Source organism: Entelurus aequoreus, linkage group LG26 (assembly GCF_033978785.1).
Source record: "Entelurus aequoreus isolate RoL-2023_Sb linkage group LG26, RoL_Eaeq_v1.1, whole genome shotgun sequence".
Lineage (NCBI taxonomy): Eukaryota > Metazoa > Chordata > Actinopteri > Syngnathiformes > Syngnathidae > Entelurus > Entelurus aequoreus.
In genome coordinates this window covers 25,970,910-25,986,269 of record NC_084756.1, presented here as the reverse complement: position 1 = coordinate 25,986,269, position 15,360 = coordinate 25,970,910, and the positions used below count along the sequence as shown (strand labels likewise).

Here is a 15,360-nt window from a genome sequence, read left to right as displayed (position 1 = left end):
ATAGTCTTTGGTATGACTTGGCCGGGGTTCGAACTCACGGCCTACCGATCTCAGGGCGGACACTCTAACCACTAGGCCACTGAAATAAACATCCCATCAGTCAGCATCCTAATCAAAGAAGACATTGTACAGTAAGTGATTGTTTTATTATGTTGTCTGTCATGAAGTCTGCAATGATTAGTGTTGTTGTTGAAGAAAAAAGCGAACGTTGTGAGGCGTCTATTAAATTAGTGCGTGGCCATATGCTTCAAATAAGCAAACTTAAATGTTATGATTTTGAATATGTTACATATACAGTACAGGACAATAGTTTGGACACAGCTTCTCATTCAATGCATTTTCTTTATTTTCATGACTATTTACATTGTAGATTGTCACTGAAGGCATCAAAACTATGAATGAACACATGTGGAGTTACCGTATTTTTCGGACTATAAGTCGCAATTTTTTTTCATAGTTTGGGGTGCGACTTATACTCAGGAGTGAATTATGTGTGAAATGATTAACACATTAGCGTAAAATATCAAATAATATTATTGATGTCATTGACGTAAGAGACTAGACGTATAAGATTTCATGGGATTTAGCGATTAGGAGTGACAGATTGTTTGGTAAACGTATAGCATGTTCTATATGTTATAGTTATTTGAATGACTCTTACCATAATATGTTACGTTAACATACCAGTTGGTTATTTATGCCTCATATAACGTACACTTATTCAGCCTGTTGTTCACTATTCTTTAGACATTTTAAATTGCCTTTCAAATGTCTATTCTTGCTGTTGGCTTTTAGCAAATACATTTCCCCCAAAAATGCGACTTATACTCCAGTGCGACTTATGTTTTTTTCCTTCTTTATTATGCATTTTCGGCCGGTGCGACTTATACTGCGGAGCGACTTATACTCCGAAAAATACGGTAATTGAAAACCTGGGGATAGGTTGATTGCCAACACTAAATTGGCCCTAGTGTGTGAATGTGAGTGTGAATGCTGTCTATCTGTGTTGGCCCTGCGATGAGGTGGCGACTTGTCCAGGGTGTACCCCGCCTTCCGCCCGATAGTAGCTGAGATAGGCTCCAGCGCCCCCCGCGACCCCGAAAGGGATAAGCGGTAGAAAATGGATGGATGTTTTATTTTCTAGTTTCTTCAAAATAGCTCTGATTACTTTTTTTGCACACTCTTGGCATTCTCTTGATGAGCTTCAAGCACACCTGTGAAGTGAAAACCATTTCAGGTGACTTACCTCTTGAAGCTCATCGAGAGAATGCCGAGAGTGCGCGAAAAAGTCATCAGAGTAGGGCTGCAACTAACAACTAATTTGATAATCAATTAATCGGTCGATTATTACTTCGATTAATCGATTAATGATTGGATAAAAGAGACCAACTACATTTCTATCCTTTCCAGTATTTTATTGGGGGAAAAAACAGCATACTGGCACCATACTTATTTTGATTATTGTTTCTCAGCTGTTTGTACATGTTGCAGTTTATAAAGGTTTATAAATAAAATAAAATAAAAAGTAGACTCTGCGCATGCCATAGATCCAACGAATCGATGACTAAATTAATCGCCAATTATTTTTATAATCAATTTTAATCGATTAGTTGTTGCAGCCCTAAATCAGAGCAAAGGGTGGCTATTTTGAAGAAACTTGAAAATATAAACATGTTTTCAGTTATTTCACCTTTTTTTTGTTAAGTACATAACTCCACATGTGTTCATTCATAGTTTTGATGCCTTCAGTGACAATCTACAATGTAAATAGTCATGACAATAAAGAAAACGCATTGAATGAGAAGGTGTGTCCAGCGTGTATATAAAGCCTTGATGGAGGTTTTTACAGCACTTAGTAGGCGGAATCGAGCGACTTCGATTGACTTTTATTAGCTGACTTTTGCTAACATTTTTTTCCTAGTTAGAATGCATAAAAAAACAAGTGTTCTTGTCTTACATAAGGATTATGAATAAGACAAAATGCAAAAAAAAAAAAAAGTGCAGTTCCCCTTTAAAAGAGATACAGTAATAGGAACACACGCCTCTCAAATCCACAATAACGTTCTTTTTTGGAATTTTGACCTATTTTCAGCAAATTTTTCCACCCAAACTTTTATTTCAACGCAAGAAAATAAACCACTGGCTTCCGATACACAGTACAATGTCATTTCGTGGTCCCTCGAGGCTATAGGAAGATCACACTCTTCAGCTTAGTGCAGTAAACATGAAACAACTTCAAATGCCGTGAGGATTATAAAACATGGATTTGAACAAACACACCACGATGGAACACGTGCCAGCAGTAGAAGAAAAGAAAAAAAGAAGAAGGTGGAAATCATGTGAAGGCAGCTCGCAACATGCCACTGTTTGCTAACATACATTTTCTGCACACAAAAACAGAATGTATGGCTCTGTAGGGAAGATGTGGAAAAGCTTTGTTTGGATACCGGGGACCTTGTTGCCACGGAAACAAAAAGACCATACATGCACCTTCTGGTTTTGTGTATTTCTCTCCCAGGCATGTGTAACAAGGTACTGTACTCATGTCTGGGCCTGAGGAAAAACTCAACAGGTCCCAAGGCAAAGCGTCGGCCTGGTGAACGTTAGCGGGCGCCGTACGAAAGCCGACAAAATCCGGAGCTCTCCCCCGGCAATAATCCTAAATGCTTTTGCAGACAACAAGTCTCGGATATCGAACCCAAACCAAAAGAAATGAAAGCATTTGTGCAAACCTATAGCCGAATAAATCACACAATCAACACCGTTATAAAAGCAATTAAATTAAGATTTCCAAAACAAAAAACAGTCCAGATGCAACATGCATGCGACCAAGATCCGCCTCCGCCCTCCCTGGTGGAGATGGGGGTGTAGTGATCAGGTGAGAGGAAGGAAATAGGCAAAATGTCTGACTGTACCACAAGACGGTGGTGTTATATCCAACACTGGAGGGGGGGGGGGGGGGGGGGTGAAGATATACTCTTGTTGTTGAGAAAACATACACGTGACATTCCTCGCACGTGAGGAATAACGGTAATGTGAGCATTGCGCTAGGCCCCGCCCACATGTCCTCATGGAAGTTGGTGAAGAGGGAAATGACCATAAGTGATTAGGCAGACCTGTAACAGCTCCTTTATAAGACGGTGAATCATTAATTTCCTGTGTTCCCCCCTCAAACATTACCTTTTTTTTTTTTTTTTTTAACTATAAATGATGCTGAATCAAAACCACCCGCCCGCAAGCCCGACCACCTCCCCTCCCCCCCCGCCCCCCACCCAGCAGATATGGCATATCTCGTCCTAACTCCAACATCCCGCCTTTTTGATTTGGTTTCGTCCCCACCAAAGCATGCCCCGCCCACTTGACTGCCCCGCCGCGCTCTACAACACCAACTTGCCCACGATGACGCCCACCAAAAAGAAGAGGACGATGAGGGCGACCGTGCGGGCGCTCAGGCCTTCCTCCCTCTTCATGCCGGCCGTGGGGTGCTGGGAAGACATCATGTTGCTCTTCCTCATTCGCAGACCGTCGTCCTCCTGAGGTGGACAAGCCATGTTTGCGAGGGGTGAGGGGGGGGTGTGATGAAAGGATATGGAGAAAAAAGATGATTGTTTAGTCCTTCAGTCCATGAGATAAGCCTCCATGTACCGTGAATTCTGGACTATAAGCCGCTACTTTTTACCTACGCTTAGAACTAGAGATGTCCGATAATGGCTTTTTTACCGATATCCGATATTGTCCAACTCTTAATTACCGATTCAGATGTATACAGTCGTGGAAAAGAGGGTATTTATTATAAAGGCACCAGGCTTTCATGGAGCCGTGTTAGTTAAAAGTCAAAGTGGCAGGAGCAGCCAAAAGTTGTCTGGCAACAAGCTGAAGGGGAGAGGTTTTTGTGGGGGGTGGTGAGGTGGATGGCTCTCTCTGCCACACGTATGACTCATTTGTTTTAATTCAATTTTAATATTATATTTTTTTAAATAACTACAACTCATTTGTAGTCACTCTCTTCATTAGTGGTAACAGTTGGTGGTTGGTGAAATCACGGATCGGCAAAACAGTATTATGAGGTTTTAACCTCGACTGTGACGCACCTGGCCGGAAATGTAATTATGAAGTCAATTATAATACAAAGTAGACATGTTCTGACAGTGAAATCAGGGATGTGAGCACCCTTGGAGGGAAAAAGAAGAAAATTAAGAAAAAAAGAGAACATTTCTATCATCACTGAGTGCTGCACACAAACCCTGAAGAAAATGTAGAAAATTAAGACTAGACTTCCTGCAAGTGGGTGTATTTCTACACTTTATTTTACCTTCACATTTATTATTTTATTATCATCTACCAACCTCTTTTGGCTGTCTTTTAGACAATTCTATGTCCTTTGTAATGTTTCACAGAATTTTTACTAGATCAATTACCGACATTATTATTAGAGATGTCCGATAATGGCTTTTTTGCCGATATCTGATACCATCCAACTCTTGATTACAGATTCCGATATCAACCGATACCGATATATACAGTCGTGGAATTAACACATTTGTTGTGATGCCCCGCTGGATGCATTAAACAATGTAACAAGGTTTTCCAAAATAAATCAACTCAAGTTATGGAAAAAAATGCCAACATGGCACTGCCATATTTATTATTGAAGTCACAAAGTGCATTATTTTTTTTAACATGCCTCAAAACAGCAGCTCCCTGAGTGAGCATGAGGAGGTTGAGGTGGGCAGGGTTGAGGTGGGGGGGTAGGGCGTAGCGGGGGGTGTATATTGTAGCGTCCCGGAAGAGTTAGTGCTGCAAGGGGTTCTGGGTATTTGTTCTGTTGTGTTTATGTTGTGTTACGGTGCGGATGTTATCCAGAAATGTGTTTGTCATTCTTGTTTGGTGTGGGTTCACAGTGTGGCGCATATTTGTAACAGTGTTAAAGTTGTTTATACGCCTACCCTCAGTGTGACCTGTATGGCTGTTGACCAAGTATGCATTGCATTCACTTGTGTGTGTGAAAAGCCGTAAGTATTATCATCATCAGCGGTCACTCGAACGAGTATGACGATCCTCCTGGTAGGGGTGTATCCCTTTATGGAGGATGCCTGTGCGTGACTTTGTTTAACGTGGGGAGACTGGTGCACAGACACCCTTTTCTGCTGCAGCCTTCTTCCGCCGTTGAGGTCTTAACCGTATCCCTGGCTAGGGGGCAGTCAGGTATTATGTGACTGGGCCGGCACGCAAAGGCAGTGCCTTTAAGCTTTATTGGCGCTCTGTACTTCTCCCTACGTCCGTGTACACAGCGGCGTCTTAAAAAGTCATACATTTTACTTTTTGAAACAGATACCGATAATTTTGAAACCGATACCGATAATTTCCGATATTACATTTTAAAGCATTTATCGGCCGATAATATCGGCAGTCCGATATTATCGGACATCCCTAATTATTATCATTGCAAATGTCATGTAAAATTCTATAACATGCATGCAAAGTAGTCAGAAAACGTTTCCCATTTGGGAAGGCTATCTTGTAGCCACGCCCCCTCCCTTAATGCACTTCCTGTGTTGTGACCTCTGTTTACAATCCGTCACGTCAAAAATATACCTCCTCGCTGGCAACTAATAAATACGTACTCTACAACTACAACTGGTTGGGATTGTAACCATCCAAATATGATTAGCAGCAAAGTGGACAGCCACCAACGTTGTAACAGAGGCGACAACAAGTAAACTATTCAGAGGGTTAGCTAACTAGCGAGCTTGTTTCCGTGCTCTGATCGTCACCCCGTCCTGTAACTCAGTGCGGGGTTTAGGCAAGTGGAACAGCCAGTACCTGCGGCTGAGGCCAGTGTTCCAAAAAATGTTGTTTCGCTCATATTTTTATTAATATTTCATTAAAAAAACACCTAAGTGATATGTTCAATGTTTAAAAACGCAGACTTCAACGTTTTCCCTAGAAATTTCACATGCCTAAATATGTGTCCTTAGAAAAACCTATCACCTCCCTGTTTTAGTATGCCACTTTTGACAGACAAGGCACATAACTTTTCATTTTTATGTCCATAACGTCATGCAAACACAGCAAAGAGAAACTATTATTAATCACCCTCTCTTTAAAACCTAATTATCAGGTTTGAAATGGAGGGGTAATTATGGACTCAGACTTGATCTTCAACAGCCACATTAAGTCAATAACATCTTCAGCTTTTTAGCACCTGAAAAACATTGCCAAAATCAGAGGAATAATGTCTGTATCAGACTTAGACTAATTAATGCCTCCTGTAATGGCATTCTCACTGGGCTCTCTAAACGAGCTGTAAAACAGCTGCAGCACATCCAGAATGCTGCTGCTCGAGTCTTGACTAGAACCAGGAAATAGGACCATATTAGTCCAGTTCTTAGGTCGCTGCTCAGAGAATAGACTTTGGCACAAGACCATGAAAATACTTGTACACAATCAGAGCTGTTTTAAAGTACATATGAGAACCTCAGAGAGTGGTCCAGTCTCCGGCTGGTCCCCAGAGTCAGGACCTAACATGGTGAGACTGCATTTCATTTTTTTGCTTCTAAAATTTGGACTAGCCTTCCTGAAGATGAGAGACGGGCCTCATCGTTGGCAATGTTCAAATCCAGCTTGAAATCACTTATTTTAATTGTGCATATGACAACAAAGTATTTTATCTACAGTATTTGATTGATTGTAATTTAAATTAATTATGATTGCTTATGATTGTTTTTTGATTTTAATTTTAATGATTTTATATTTTTATCTTTGCCTTTTAATTTTCTGAATAGCACTCTGCTCTATACATAAACTTGCCTTGCCTTTGTTAAAAGCCAAAAACAACAATTTTAAAAAAAGCCTGGAGTTCTGCCAACTCTCCGTCAAGTCATGAAATGTGTGAGTAATGTTAGCATGTAGTTCACATAGCTATGCTAATGTTGCGAACGTGTGTGTCCCTCCGTCCTACTTCTTAATGTTATGTGATACTTTGCATCTCTTACGTTGGTGCAGAGTTACACTTTTTATGTAAAGAGTGCACAATATTGGACATGTTCCCAGCAGGGCTTACTAAAATACACTTCCAATACACTATTATGGCCATTCTATTTACCGTAATTTCCGGACTATAAGCCGCTACTTTTTCCCCTCGTTCTGGTCCCTGCGGCTTATACAAGGGTGCGGCTTATTTACGGCCTGTTCTTCTCCGACACCGACGAAGAGGATTTCGGTGGTCTTAGTACGCAGGAGGAAGACGACGACACAATGATTAAAGACTGACTTTTCATATACCGGTAGGCTGGTTATTTTGATAACGTACAAGCGAGCACTTTGTATTACTTTGCACCGTTGTATTATTTGTAAAAATGATAACCCGATAATATTTATCTGTAAAACCACTGTTTAAGTTGCTGCCACCAAAATTCTGCATATAATCACCTGATTATCAAAAGACCTACGTATGTTTCCTTGTATTTTCTGGTCTTTTCATTTTGATTCTCGTCAGTTGTTTGCTCCATTTTTATTTTCCTTCCTGTCAGAACCTCTTCTCCTCCGTCAACTCTGTACGACAGCATTCCAGTGTACTTCGACGACTGGTTTGAACAGGCAGCCTGTGGATTAGTTGGAGCACTGCTGCCACCTAGCTGGAGGCTTGTGCACTGTTCAAGTACTAATTAAGACACTAACAGTAAAATCCCTTCTATAGCAAAGTACCGAGCTAAGGGTAACCAGCGTGTCTCCTTTTTGGCAGAGGCGTCACTCACCTTGATCTGTTTGTTTTCTTCCCGTAGCCTCTGAGCTTCCATCTGCAGCCTCTTGCACTCCTCCATGATCTTCTTCACCTCGCCGTCATCGAGGGTGGAGCTCATGGACTTGGTAGGAAGCACGGAGGAATCGGACTTCAGCGAGCTGGACGACATCATCTTGTTGGACTCCATGTCGTGCTGCCGGTGGGTCACAGACATTTAGGATGCAGTAAATTCACTCTTCACTCACTGGCTTAGAAAGGTAAACATGTGCTTACGGTCTTTTCGTTCTCCGCTGGCATCTCAAAAACACACCTCAGCTTGGAGTCCATCAGCTCGTCAGGCTTGGCCTCCTTCCACTGGAGAAGCCAAAAAGAGAAGACAAAGGGTTGACAAACTAGTTTTGGTTTTTACAATTCTGTATCCTCCTGTGAGGTCTTTCAGCATCCCATACATATTGAACAATGCATCCAGAAAGTAGTCACTTTTGCCACATTTTATTACAAAATGGAATAAATTCATTTGTCCTCAAAATTCTACACACTCCATAATGACAAGGTGAATTTTTAAAAAAATGTTTAAAAGCTAAAGTACCACTGATAGTCACACACACACTAGGTGTGGTGAAATTACTCTCTGCATTTGACCCATCCCCTTGTTCCACCCCCTGGGAGGTGAGGGGAGCAGTGAGCAGCAGCGGTGGCCGCGCTCGGGAATCATTTTGGTGATTTAACCCCCAATTCCAACCCTTGATGCTGAGTGCCAAGCAGGGAGGTAATGGGTCTCATTTTTATAGTCTTTGGTATGACTCGGCCGGGGTTTGAACTCACGACCTACCGATCTCAGGGCGGACACTCCAACCACAAGGCCACTGAGCAGGGTTTATATTATGATTTATTATGGGGTATTGTGTGTAAAATTTTGAGGACAAAAATGAATTTATTCCATTTTGGAATAAGGCTGTAACATAACAACATGTGGGGAAAGTAAAGCGCTGTGAATACTTTTTCCGGATGCACTGTAAACGCAACGAAAGCTGAATCAATGAAAATGTTCAGTATCTCAAGGCGAGACAAGACGCACTCACCACTCCCTCCATGTCGGTCATGTCAGGGGGCGCGAGCATGGACTGAACCATGAACTTGTGTTTGCTCTTCTCATTGGGGTCATAATCAAAAGGCTGCAGCATAACTGGAACACACAAGGAAGCAAAAGGAGAAAATGTTAGTTCAGAGAGTTTTGTGGCATTCAAACGCATTTTGATTAGAACACAAGACACGCTCTGGGCAAGTTTTGAAAGTCTTTTATGCATAGATGTGTTAGAAATTATGCAAATGGCTGGTTTACTGAATGCCATTTGTCAGGGGTCACCAACGCGGTGCCCGCAGGCACCAGGTAGCCCGTAAGGACCAGATGAGTAGCCCGCTGGCCTGTTCTAAAAATAGCTCAAATAGCAGCATTTACCAGTGAGCTGCCTCTATTTTTTAAATTTTATTTATTTACTAGCAAGCTGGTCTCGCTTTGCTCGACATTTTTAATTCTAAGAGAGACAAAACTCAAATAGAATTTGAAAATCCAAGAAAATATTTTAAAGACTTGGTCTTCACTAACTGACAAAAAAACAGATAACAGATTTGGTGTCCAGTTCAAAGTGTGACATGATTTATTTAAAAATTTGAGAGCTGACTTCTGTATTTTACATGAGTTATTATTTGTACAAACATGGTGCAAAGTAAGTCATGATTTGTTAAAAAATGTTAGTGGCTAGCTAGTTAAAATGGGATATTGTGATTTCACAAGACTGTCTTAGAAGTGATCATTTAAAAATGTTCAATTTGAAAAATGTGCACTTAGAGAAAATATAAAAATAAAGTGTTGCATATTGATATTTATCTGTTTCTATATATATTTATCGTGAGAAATCATTAAGAAGATCAGTGTTTCCACAAAGATAAATATCATTAATTATTAATAATAACAGAGTTAAAGGTAAATTGAGCAAATAGGCTATTTCTGGCAATTTATTTAAGTGTGTATCAAACTGGTAGCCCTTCGCATTAATCAGTACCCAAGAAGTAGCTCTTGGTTTCAAAAAGGTTGGTGACCCCTGCCATTTGTTGACTAACAAAAAAAATCTAGAAACAGATTGGAATATCCTCAGAAGTTCCGCAGAGAAAAACCTGAAAATAAACAGAAAACAGTCATGATGGGGGAAAATAGGTTTAGCTGGTTAAGAGCACACAAACTAACAGAGTACCGTAAATTCCGGACTATTTACCGCTACTTTTTTCCTATACTTTGAACCCTGCGGCTAAAAAAACAGTGCAGCTAATTCTTCGCCGGCAGCCATAATGCAAATAGTTTAAAAAAACAACAATAAACAAATACACTGTAAAAGGAATGTTATTGATTGTGCTATTGCGCCATCTTTTGGACAAGTTCGCTCACTGATAGTGCTGCAGTATCCTTCCATTAAGGGCTTTCAACTGGACGTAGAGGTGCTGTTGCGTCTTCTAGCCACTCGTATGGATTCTTCAGTTATTACTCCAAACTAGGTTTGTAGGTTTTACAGTATACTTATACCTGTTTATAAATAATAAAAAATCCCATGTGTGATGTCTGTAGGAGTGTTTTCATGCATATTTGTACATGCTATCGGAATGAAATCAAGCAAGCGTGGTTAGCATTAGCTAATATGCTAAAACGTTTACGATGGTCTGTGTTATTAACTTACAATGGCATTATTTTTGTATTGTTTCAGTTTAGAAAAAATCCTTACTCAATCGACTAAAACGTCACTGTACAGTATTCGAGTCCGTTTAGATAATCGGAGAGCTAGTTTCCGCAGCTAGTGGGTCCATGACGATGACTTCAGTTTTGTTTGATCAGCCGTTTTACTGCCGTGTTACAGACACAGTTGGGAAACAATTAAGGTATGTAAATAAACATTTACAGAATCTTTCTGTAAGTAACTTATTTCACAACATATATATATCTGCAGCTCATAGCCTGGTGCGGCTAAGATACGGAAAATATTGTTTTCCCCTAAAATTCAGTGGGTGTGCTCCAAAGTCCGGAAAATAAGATGTATTCTTAACTTTTATTTAAATCTTTGTCATTGATCTCTATGTTCTACTGTAGCATTAGGAATGCATCAGTGAGTATCAAACACATTTATCAAATCCAGATACTCTAGGCTTCACGAGGTCCCCCCTTAAAAAAACTGGGGTCTGCTTTATTTTCACGTTAATATTACCATGACGGCCAAACAGTGACAGATCTACAAAGACCCCCAGAGGTTAATCGTTCTAACAGCGTCCAATCCTGTTTTTCCATGCTATTTTCTGAGCATTACATATCCATCTAATACAAAGCAGGTGTTGAGTTGGAAGATCACTTCCACAGATCACCGCATCATTTTTTTGATGTTGCGCCAGTGCCGGAGAAGGTATTTCAAAGTTGTAGCAATGATTTATAGTGACCACTTTCTTAAGCTGGACAGTCTGGCAGTGCAGAGAGGATGGCTCAAATGCTCGCCAGAGGGGGCAATGGTTTTTCCTTTGACCAGTTTTGAATATTGTGATATCGGCGCCAAACTAAAGGCTAAAACATCCTGCTCTGGCCTACTAATTTCACAGCCGGTGTAGCTATCCAGACAGTTTTCGTTCGTGGCACATGCCAATTGTCCCCTTGGAGATGTAGCCGTGCACCGTTACAGCCATCAGGGCGGCTCAGTATCCCAAAGCAGAAACAGACGGCGCGGACAGATTGGCAATGTCCTGTTTCAATCAGGCCCAATTTGCAAAGCAATCCAACTTTGGTCCGAGGGGACACGGCTGGATAACGGAGGCAGGAAAGTGTGTAAATTCTTTAGGCAACACAGTATCATATTAAAAGGTACTTAGTCAAACCCCCTGAGGGAAGTATTCCCAAAGTAGGAGCGTAGTGGGGGTGGATCTTTTAAAACAGTTTAGATGGAGAGCTTTTGAACACAAACATTTTCCTCCAATTGCATAATTAATTGCATGATTTACAAAGCAGAGGAACTGCGTGATCACTAGCCTGCACATTGATGATGAATGGAACCATTACAAGGGCACAGGGTTTAGAGAGAAAGGTCATTTATATTAGGAAAATAGGATTTTTTTTTTCAAGCCGATACCTTCTTGCTTCTTAAAAGGGAACTGCACTTTTTGGGGGACTTTTACCTATCATTCACAATCATTATGTAAGACAACACGTTTTTCTTTTTTTTTTATGCATTCTAAAATCAATGTAATCAAAAGTACACTTGCAAAGGAGCCTGTTAGTCACTCTATTCGGCATCATCCAGGTTTTATGTAAACGGTGTAAGTAAATATGATGTGTAGTAGCAAGCACATTCATAAAAACATGTAATATTTACATATTTTGCACATTTTAATTTCATAAACGCATCACAACATTTGCTTTTTCCGTCGGCAACATACAGACATCATGAGAGACAACAAACATAATAAAACATTGCTTACTGTACAATGTCTGCTGTCACTGGGATGCAGACTGCTAGGGTGTTGATATATTCCAGTTAAGATGAAGAATGACTGATAATTCTCGGTAATAAAAAAGGGGTGAAACCAAGCGACTTTTCGTGTCCTTCTCACCATTTTTGGGTCCAAATTGGGTGCCAAAGTTGATCAACTCGTCGGATTATGTCCTCATCCTTCTACTACCAAGGTGAGAGACATTATTTATGATCTAGAATAAACTTTCACGGGCTCTGAGGAGAGAAAGCAGCTCACCAGGGGATGACGTCAACATAGCAGCAACAAGCTAGCTAGCTCCCTCTGATTGTGGCGTTGCTATAAATAGTTTGTCTGCGTTAGCACTTATAATAACAATATCACTAATACTTGGTTAATATTTAAGTCAAGCATTGTTGTCGCTTTTTGGATGGTTATTTAAAAGGATTTATGGGCGGAATAGAGGACCTCCTATAGCAGGGGCCACCAACCTTTTTGAAAGCAAGAGCTACTTCTTGGGTACTGATTAATGCGAAGGGCTACCAGTTTGATACACACTTAAATAAATTGCCAGAAATAGCCAATTTGCTCAATTTACCTTTAACTCTATGTTATTATTAATAATTAATGATATTTACACTTAATTGAACGGTTTAAAAGAGGAGAAAACACGAAAAAAATGACAATTAAATGTTGAAACATAGTTTATCTTCAATTACGACTCTTTAAAATTAAAAATGCAACTGAAAAAAAGAAGAGAAAAACTAGCTAATTCGAATCTTTTTGAAAAAAATTAAAAAAATAATTTATGGAACATCATTAGTCATTTTTCCTGATTAAGATTAATTTTAAAATTTTGATGACATGTTTTAAATAGGTTAAAATCCAATCTGCACTTTGTTAGAATATATAACAAATTGGACCAAGCTATATTTCTAACAAAGACAAATCATTATTTCTTCTAGATTTTCCAGAACAAAAATTTTAAAAAAAATTCAAAAGACTTTGAAATAAGATTTAAATTTGATTCTACAGATTTTCCAGAATAATGTTTTTGAATTTTAATCATAATAAGTTAAAAGAAATAGTTCACAAATATTCTTCGTCGAAAAAACAGAAGCTAAAATGAAGAATCAAATTAAAATGTATTTATTATTCTTTACAATAAAAAAAATTAATTTACTTGAACATTGATTTAAATTGTCAGGAAAGAAGAGGAAGGAATTTAAAAGGTAAAAAGGTATATGTGTTTAAAAATCCTAAAATCATTTTTAAGGTTGTATTTTTCTCTAAAATTGTCTTTCTGAAAGTTATAAGAAGCAAAGTAAAAAAATGTATGAATTTATTTAAACAAGTGAAGACTAAGTCTTTCAAATATTTTCTTGGATTTTCAAATTCTATTTGAGTTTTGTCTCTCTTAGAATTAAAAATGTCGGGCAAAGCGAGACCAGCTTGCTAGTAAATAAATACAATTTAAAAAATAGAGGCAGCTCACTGGTAAGTGCTGCTATTTGAGCTATTTTTAGAACAGGCCAGCGGGCTACTCATCTGGTCCTTACGGGCTACCTGGTGCCCGCGGGCACCGCGTTGGTGACCCCTGTCCTATAGTAACCTTTATCTACAAGATAGAATGCATAAAAAAAATGTGTCATAGTAATTGTTAAAGATTAGCAAAATTACAAACAAGTGCTATTCCCCTTTATGATAAATACCAATATCCTATTCATTTGTACATGTATTTAAAATATAGATTTGAATGTAGTTTGTGCACACCTGGAGGTAAAAAAGCCTGACTAAAAAAAAAGTATCTTCCACCGCGATAAAGGGTCGGTCATCCAGCGCCATCATTTTCATGATGAAATCACAAACCACTTAAGCCCTCGGCTATTTCTGGCAAACATTTAACACTTTTCAAACGCCATGGCACAGGGAACACAACACGGGCCTTTCTATGCGCCTGAGTTCTGGGCAGTTTCTTTAGAAGCAGCCTTCGAAACTCCGTCGTGGCAATGCCGGTGTTTCAGGCGGCTAATAAGGTTTGATGTGTTGAAGCTTGATCTTTACAGAACGTTTGGTGCAAATAACACACGAAAAGACATTCTCTGAAACAGTGAAGAAGTCGCCATGTTTGTTTACAATGTGAGCGAAGGGGAAGTTTACAACAGGCTTACAAAAGGCACGTGGCAGAAAAGGAGCACTTATCTAACCCACATACAGCACAGTACGGTTAATCTTGCCTCTGTGAAGCATTTTTTTTTAGTCAGTTATCTGAGTTATTTTCTGTTATCGGATTTATCGATGTGATGTCATAATTCCAAATATCGGCCTGATATTTATAGTAATCGACGTTGAGGTTTTAATTAGTGTATTAACGTAACCGTAAAAAGTTTTGTTTTGTTTTCCCCCCGCAGTCGCCGGTATTTGAGCGACAGACATGTTCGCTGATCAGAATTGTTGAGCCTCGGATTTCTTTGTCTCTCATTTCAAACAGGGAAAAAGAAGTCTTACTCTGTGCGTTGCTCTCAGCACCCGAGCGCGTTTAATAAACAGCAGAATTAACTGAAAACATCGAGCCATATTCTCAGTCATTCACAGTCTTTGTCACTACTGTCCGTGGTGCTGAGAAGTTCCGCAAAGAAACACAAATTTAGGAGGAAATATGATTACAAAGCCAAATGTCCCTTTGTGCAAATATTTCAGCTTCAAATCGGATGGGCAATACGCGCCCATCAACATGGACAACGAGCGAGAATGCTGTGATTACATGATGGCAAATAAAAAAATAAAAAATAATTTTTTTTTTTAAAAAGACAACCCAACCTAGATTTTCCACCTGGTAAATTTTTTTAAAAAAGAGCACCTTAAGATGTTCAATATTTATTTACATTTTTTTTTTTTGCTTACAGAAATGAGTCCATTTAATTTTTTTGTTTATTTGTTTGGGATAAAGTGATTTAACTTGCAATTACAGTACAATGGTAGACATCAAAATGAAATTTGATATCCTTTAAAAATAGTTAATTAGTGGGAATCTATGGCCACCTCATGATTTGATTACGAATACGATTTGATTAAAAATCGATTATTGATGCATCCTTAATTTATGTATATTGATGTAG

General features: G+C 39.3%; 1 protein-coding gene across 1 annotated transcript in view; it reads right to left on the bottom strand.

Annotated features, from left to right (window-relative positions):
* Positions 1 to 15,360, bottom strand: part of vapb (VAMP (vesicle-associated membrane protein)-associated protein B and C) — a 32,296-nt gene that overhangs the window by 1,575 nt on the left and 15,361 nt on the right. The window contains exons 4-7 of the mRNA XM_062038125.1: positions 8,827 to 8,930; positions 8,018 to 8,098; positions 7,758 to 7,937; positions 1 to 3,533 (exon numbers count right to left, since the gene is read on the bottom strand). The exon at positions 1 to 3,533 is cut by the window's left edge and continues 1,575 nt beyond it. Of these exons, the coding sequence (XP_061894109.1) occupies positions 3,378 to 3,533; positions 7,758 to 7,937; positions 8,018 to 8,098; positions 8,827 to 8,930 (521 nt within the window). The 3' untranslated portion in view covers positions 1 to 3,377. The remainder of the gene's footprint in view (positions 3,534 to 7,757; positions 7,938 to 8,017; positions 8,099 to 8,826; positions 8,931 to 15,360) is intronic.